General features: G+C 42.7%; 2 protein-coding genes across 2 annotated transcripts; one reads left to right on the forward strand and one right to left on the reverse strand.

The window, feature by feature from the left end:
- Positions 1-1,287: 1,287 nt before the first annotated feature.
- Positions 1,288-4,463, forward strand: LOC101306431 (ankyrin-2-like). The gene is made up of 3 exons (XM_004300185.1): positions 1,288-1,998; positions 3,527-3,698; positions 3,816-4,463. The coding sequence occupies exons 1-3, from the start codon at positions 1,864-1,866 to the stop codon at positions 4,028-4,030; spliced, it is 522 nt and encodes a 173-aa protein (XP_004300233.1). The 5' UTR covers positions 1,288-1,863; the 3' UTR covers positions 4,031-4,463.
- A 1,155-nt stretch (positions 4,464-5,618) lies between these two features.
- LOC101300259 (F-box/kelch-repeat protein SKIP25-like) lies at positions 5,619-6,755 on the reverse strand. Its single transcript, XM_004301626.1, has one exon. It carries the CDS (start codon positions 6,753-6,755, stop codon positions 5,619-5,621), a length of 1,137 nt encoding a protein of 378 aa, XP_004301674.1.
- Between the last annotated feature and the right edge of the window lie 590 nt (positions 6,756-7,345).

The raw sequence follows: 7,345 nt of genomic DNA on the forward strand, positions 1-7,345 counted from the left end.
TAACGGTCAGCCACTAGGATACTTGCAATTTGTCTAACTTGTTATTGCATAATTAGTTTGTTTTTTAGGCTTTTAGCCCCTCCATATAACCAAAATTATCTTATTTACCCCTCCGGATTTTTAACCTTTTTTTTTTTGAATCAAATAGATAATTTCATTACTTATCCATGACCAAAACGCACATAGATCAAATTGCCTGCTCATCACAACCATTAATCTAGTTGGTAACAAGAAATAACAAAATGACAGTGAGCCCTCATTGTAAAATGCGCTTGTTTTATACCTAATACAAGAGATTTCCAACTACTCATATCTAACTCCCATGTTGCAATAATACTAGTTATCTGCGAGACTCAATTCGTATATAACTAAGTAAAATCGAGAATTAAAAAGCAATAGTCTCCCATCACTTGCCTCGAGAAGGATCAAAGAAATCAAGATCTCCTCGTCCTTATTAGGGTACCCCTACCAGTAGGAATAGACGTAGCTAGATTGGGTGGAAACTCCTAGAATCCCGAAAAGGCTAGAAAGAGTTACAACCCAACAAGCGACCCTAGGGCAGACACCCGATCCAATCCACCTTCCACCAGCAAGGAATGAAACTCGCCGTTGTTGCTCTCCCACGTCAAAAAAACTGCCGCCAAACACTACGTTGATGCCCCCCCTCCACCTTCACTTCAAGGCCGGCCTATTGGACGACACCAAATCCTGCATATCTGATACCGTCCCATGACCGATTCCATCATGAGGTCAATCGTCGACTGAAGCCCGACGTGACAATGTCATGCTAGTGACACAAGAACCGTCTCCAACAAATAGCCTCATGGCGCTACTCCTCGCCCTCACCCATGAATAGTAAAGGAAACATATCGAGATCGATATGTGAAACACAAGAAACGAACACCCAACCTCCAACCCTGGACCAAGCTTCTCCCATAGTCTGGATCAATATAGCCTCTCCCGGGCCAGAGACGTAGCGACGAAAGGCGCTGGCGTTTGGCCGAGAGAGAAGCTAGAAAGTTGTTGGGTTTCTCTCTTGCGGCACGTTCTTTTAAGGGTTCGGGACTTCGGGCCCTCTAGATTTTAATTAATTGTATTTTAACTATTTTTATAAAAATTGTATTGCAAAAAAATTAAAATAAAAAAAAGGCGAGATCAGAAAATTTTCTTTGTTTGAATAGTGGGTGCCAAATTGAAATTGCACACATTGTTTGGGCTTAAAGTGAAATTAATTGCTTTTATTTTAGGAAAATAAGCTATATCAACCATCTTAACCACGCGTGTGATGATCGGACAAACTTCCTTCGTTGGACACCATCTTCTTCTTCTCTTCTATCCATCTGGCTCTTTCTCCCTTTCTCCTCTCTTTCTTAGGGTTTGGTCTCTTCAATCTTTCTCTACACCTCTTCATCCAAACCCTCTCAAATTCATTCCAGTCCTCAATCAAATCGGAAACCCGTTCACATAAAGATTCAATCTTTTCCTTTCCTTCTCTGAAACACATAAAAAAAAAATTGAGGGTTTTGCATCCAATTATGAATATAATCTCGTCCTCACCGCTGGTCGTCTCCGCCGTCGTCATCTTCGAGCTTGAGAATCTTCGTGTCTTCGGTCCCGGATTGAATCCCTACTGCATCGCCAATCACTCTCGCTAAATTGTTTTCTTTTCGTTTTCTTTTTTCCTAAACTTGTTTTCAATCCCTTTTCTAATTTCCAGTGGTTTCCCTACAAATCATGTAAATCTTTGAGTCTTTAGTCTTGAAAATCTTGAATCTTGAATTTGGTTTCTTGAATAGAAGAAGAGGTCAAAGACTTGGTTTGGTGTGTTTATCTTTGTTTTGGGTGTATAAGTAAATAGAAGCTATGCTGCGAGAGCAGGAGCGAGGGTCGCTCAGGCGGAGCTTGTCGAGGAGGCGGTCGTTTCGGTCTGGGTTGGGTATGGATGACAGAGGCTGGACTCTGCTGCATATCGGTTCTCGCAAGGGTGATCTGAAACAGGTAATTTTTGGAAGCTCATTATGTGAATGTTGTGAGCTGTAGCAAAGGTTGCTAGTTGTTTGGATATTGAGATGTTATTAAGCAAAATTGATGTTGAAAACTATTGTGAATGCTCGAATGTGGTAATGCTTTGGTGAGAGAGAGGGCAAGGATATGGGGTGAGCAATACCCAATTGAGTTATTGAGATATCAGTAAGCAAATTCATGTCCAAATAGAGTTATAGAGATATCAGTAAGCAAATTCATGTTGTAAACTATTGTGAAACTCAAATAGGATAATGCTTTGATGATAGAGGGCAGGGATATTGCGTGAACAGTACCCAATAGGGTTGGCTAAATAGGATATTTGCTGCCAGGCATTGTTTAGATACAGCAAGAATGATATACTTCTTAGGTGGAGGTTATGTTATATCAAGTGAACTTTGTAGGGCATATAATATCATGGTTTGGTTCATGCCCTGGAATTCTCAATTGGATATGAACCACAGTTTATAACTAGTTCATCCTAAGCGAGTATTTTGATTGCTGACAGGAAGTTTTTGGACGAAACTTATCAATCAATCTAATCATCACTTGTGATTATTCATCTAAATTAGCTAAGTTTCAAGTCATGGGAATATGTGAAAGCCATCTTAATGTTAATTGAGATAACATTGAGCGGAATGAATGGCTCAGTGACGATCAAAATTGTTTACTGTTGTATTTTTCATGTACTCTTTGAAATCTATATTTCTATAGTTGGGTGAAAGTTTTATGTTGTAATAGTTTTATTATTTTGCTTGGTAGCATGTTCGGATGTTCCTGCCAACTGGATTTAGTATTAGGTTCTTTATCAGTTTATCTTTTCTTTTATTTGTTCATGCGATAGCAAGTTTAATGGTTGTTCATGACCTTGTCATTGCGAATGATATTCTATTGTTCTCTAGAATGCTAGACTATGACTTTGAAAATCCGAACTTTATGATGTCGTACACCTATTTACTGGTATATAAATCAGGAGTTTTATACAGTTGCCTGAAAACACTTGAAGCACTTAAAAATTTTAGAAGTTGTGAACTTTAAGTTCTGATAATTTTAAACCAGAAAGTTTTTAATCAGAGTCGGAGTGAAAGCTGTGAAGTTTTTCTGAAATCCCATTGTTTTCTCGAGTCAGCCAAAGATCAGGCCTAGGAGAACATAAAGTATAGATCTTGAAGGACTTCTGCACACATTTTTGGCTGATTTTTCCGTGTTTTGGTCCAAGACAAAAGTCTTGGACCTTCCACTCCCTAGAACCTGTTTTCATTATTCTTCTATATGTTACCTATAAAAGCTGGGATTTTTCTTTGGCTCTTTTTGTCTTTTCCTCCGGACATGTGTTGACCATAGCCCCTTGATTAAACTCTAAGCTTCCTTTAAATAAATTGAAATCCAACCTTTGCTTTCCTTTGAACTTTCTGTCACCTACTTGAGGATCCAAGTCATAAGTTAATTTCTATTTGGTCTCTAATCATTTCAAACTTTTCTGTTCATTCAATTCTTTGGGCAGGTGAGGCGACTTCTTGACGAGGGAATGGATGTGAATGTTGCTGCTTGGGGTCCCAAATCTAAAGGGATTACCCCACTTCACCTTGCGGCTGAGGGTGGCCATGTTGAGGTCATGGATGAGTTGCTTGAGCGTGGTGCTAATATTGATGCCAGAACTAAGGGTGCTTGCGGCTGTAAGTAACTTGGCTCGTTTCCCTTTCTTTTTCTGTATTTTTTGTTTTGATTGATATAAAACGTTGGTCAAAATATATCATATGCTGATGGATGCTTTCTTGTATTCATGAAAACAGGGACTCCGCTTCACAATGCAGCCAAAGAGAGGAGGAGGGAAGCAGTCAAATTTCTAGTAGAGAATGGGGCATTCTTGCCAGATGACATGTATGATTGTAGGTTTAATCCTCCACTCCATTATTGCCCCGGTCTTGAGTGGGCTTATGAGGAGATGAAGCGTCTTCAGATAGAAACATCATCATCAGGGGACAGCTCTTACAGTTCTGAGAGCTAAAGCTTGCTGCTACTGTGTCCGTGCTGCATTGCTTGGTGATTGGTCTTGTTATATCTGCGTAACAATATACCTATAGAAATAAGAGACCTCTATTCACCATCGCTTTTCTGCTGCTGCTATCTTGCGTAATGGATATGATGGGTATTTCAAAAGAACTGTTATATGCTTCCAGTTAAACTGTTGTTTGTGTCAGTGTCTCATTACAATGACCAAAACCTGGTATCACCTATCTTCTTTCTCCCAGAGATTTGTGATGTAAAGAATAAGAATCTAGTTCTATGAAGTTCCTTTTGGGATTACATTAGTACTCTGGGAGTTCTGCTTGTGTGTGTTTGATGTTTGTATGACTTGGATGTCACAATCCATTTACTTGTGTTCTATCTTGTTATTGATTGCGTTGATTAATTTTGATCGTGTTTAATAATTTTGGTCCCATAAATTCACTGCACCTTTCAGCACAAGCAGTGCAACAAACATAGCTGAACTTGAACAACACATGGAATTTATTGTCGTAGTGTATAGTATACACTGGTTCTATGCCAGTATGTTAACGATTCACTGTCACAAGTGGAGGACAAGCATTGTATACTCTACATACTGGACCCGCTCTGTAATGAAGCTTTATCTCATTTATAAAAGTTTACCAATTGTATAACATCTCGTTGTAGTTTCGTATTTATGTGTCTTCAACTCTTCATGCTTAATCTGAGATCTACTACTCGACCCTGGTATTCTATAGGCTAATAGATCATCTTACGGCTAGGGAGATAACCTGGGACTTGAGTATTCGATATGATACATGGGATTGAAGATTGAAGCTCTCCTACCATGTCGCCCCGACTTAAAAGTTTTCTATAAATTATCTAAATCACAGTAATCACTTGAGCAGTGATCATGACAATACACGATACACGGTTATATACGCTGCTTGATCTTGTGTTTTCATAAACAGAAGGATTAGTACTGAAGCTCAACCTTTCTAAACCAACAACACACCCCCCGTTTTGGTGTAGCTCTAGGTCCCTCCGGCATCTACGTCTCTTTTTAATTGTAGTTTTTTTTTTTTTTTTTTTTTTTTCGGGTTAACATTAATGCACAAGGCCCAGAAACAGGAAAGAAAACTAAAAATATCCAGTCTGCCTCAGATGAGATCAGTATAGGCACTGAAATTCACAGCTTGATAGACCCCAATTCCTGAACACTGCTACTCTTGGCAGCTTCTTTCTTTACTTAGAAGGTCACATGATAAAAAGGTGAACAATGGAAGCACATAGATCTCCTCCATATCCTACATTTATTTTGATTTCGTCACATTTACTATTCTAAGGCCACCTTCACCACTCGTATCAATCCCTCCCCACATGACACTATCAATAAAACAACAACACCCAACCACTCTACTCTCGTGTCTTATTTCCAACCACTCTTTCTTCCCTAAATCGACAAATTCCCGCTTTCGGCTTCAATAAATAAAGAATTAAGAATTACACCCCGATATATATTTTAATCAAAAGCCAAAACAATATCCAAAAACAAAAGAATTTGCCAAAATTATAGAAAGACTGGCCCAAAAATAAAAAACAAAAAATCAAACCAGCTGGGTCATTCTCGGCAGGATATGAATCGCCACCGCTTCAAGCCCCGGCGGCGTTTCCACCTCCCACAGTCTCGGCCGCGCCGCCGTCACGTCCACCACCACAATCCGGCCGCGGCAGACCACACAAACTCGACCTCCACCCGCCGCAATCTGATCCGCTCCTTTAAGGCAGTCTGACTCGATGATTTGCTGCCACGTGTCCCTCCCCGGATCGTACCTTCTCAAAGCTCCCTTCCCCTCGTCCACCACGTACATCACGTCCTCGTCCATGGCCGCCACCGGCCCCGTCCACCCGGCGATCATCCCCTGCGGCATGTCCTGCCACGTGTCCTTCTCCGCGTCGTAGACCACGCCGTCTTTCAGGGCGTCGCCTTTCACGTTCACCATGCAGAGCTTCCCTCTCCAGCCCACGGCGTCGATCGCTTCTCTGCTGAACCTGCCGTCTTTTAGAGAACTCACTCTCTCCCACTCCCATCCCGAGCTCTCGTTCCTGTTAGGGCTACAGTTCTTCTTGCTCCTCAAGTCCCACTTCTCGACGGAGCGAGCTACGTCCACGGAGAAGTGGGACCCGATCCCACTCGCCACGTACACCGCGCCGCTCAGAGCTCCAGCAGCACACCAGCGACGCGGGGTGGCGAGTGGAGGCCCGAACACCCAGCCGCTCGTGCTCGGATCGAAAATGAGCGGCCGGGAGAGGGCGGAGAACAATTTATCAGTGGTGGCGGCGAGGAGGACCAGATTGCCGGCTGCGGAGACGGACTGGATCGGGAGGTTTCGGGATATGAACGCCGGGTGACGGAGCGACAGGCGGAGAGGCGGGTCCGGCGGGGTGGCGGGAAGAGCCCGCCACTTGGACGAGACCGGATCGTAACTGTAAAACTCGACCGAATTCGAGGACGGGGAAGACAACAGAGCATACAGAGAGAGAAAGGGAGGGAAGGAGAGCGTGTAAATGACGCGCCGCCACGAGCGGCAGACAGAGTACAAACTACTAGGGTCGACAAGGGAAAGAATCGCCTGGGCTATGTGATCGGGGAGTCCGGGGAGGAGAGGCTGCTGCTGCTGGGTGGTGCTGTTGTTTGTAGACAGCCTTCTGCGTTTAGAAACCTCCGGTACGGAGTTGGCCATAGAAAAGTTGGATGTGGGCGGTCTAGATTTGGAAATCTTGGAAGCAATAAATAGAGGAAGAAAAAGGAAGGTATCGTATCTATCTCAAAAGTAAAAGACTTTAGGGTTTTAATAGTGAGGGCTGGAGGAATCGAGGGAGAGGAGTGAGTGAGGGGAGAATGGTGGTACACCCGAAAAATAAAAGACAAAAGCTGGTGCCTTGCTGCCTCGGCCTCTCTTCTGCCCTCATCAGCCACCTGTTCTCTGTCTTTTGTGCTTTGGGGTAGGGGCCTAATTCCGTTACGTGGGCTTGCTCTCCTGTCCTTTGGATTTCAACGTCCTCGCCGTCCGATTAAGTAATACTGGCGGGGGTAAAGATGAAGAAGAGGAGACGTTTGGGGGACGTTTGGTTCTCTAAAAGGGAATATTTGGAGATATCAGATATGATGGGCAGTGTTGAAAAGAGTGAGACGGTCTTGGGAGGTTAAGAGAGAAGAAAAGTTGTATAAAAGGGGTATAATACGATATAGAATTTTACAAAAATCAAGGGCTGTATAGATAGCAAATATAAAGGTGTAACTAAAAATGAGATTCTACGCGCCAATGATGTG

The sequence above is a fragment of the Fragaria vesca genome, linkage group LG5, assembly GCF_000184155.1.
Source record: "Fragaria vesca subsp. vesca linkage group LG5, FraVesHawaii_1.0, whole genome shotgun sequence".
Taxonomy (NCBI): Eukaryota; Viridiplantae; Streptophyta; class Magnoliopsida; order Rosales; family Rosaceae; genus Fragaria; species Fragaria vesca.

Excerpts from the sequence above, each read along its gene's own strand:
- LOC101306431 (XM_004300185.1), top strand. The coding sequence starts at position 1,864 with ATGCTGCGAGAGCAGGAGCGAGGGTCGCTCAGGCGGAGCTTGTCGAGG. Across the intron at positions 1,999-3,526 it reads GCAAGGGTGATCTGAAACAG|GTGAGGCGACTTCTTGACGA; the intron begins GTAATTTTTGGA and ends TTCTTTGGGCAG. Across the intron at positions 3,699-3,815 it reads AACTAAGGGTGCTTGCGGCT|GGACTCCGCTTCACAATGCA; the intron begins GTAAGTAACTTG and ends TCATGAAAACAG.
- LOC101300259 (XM_004301626.1), bottom strand. The coding sequence starts at position 6,755 with ATGGCCAACTCCGTACCGGAGGTTTCTAAACGCAGAAGGCTGTCTACA.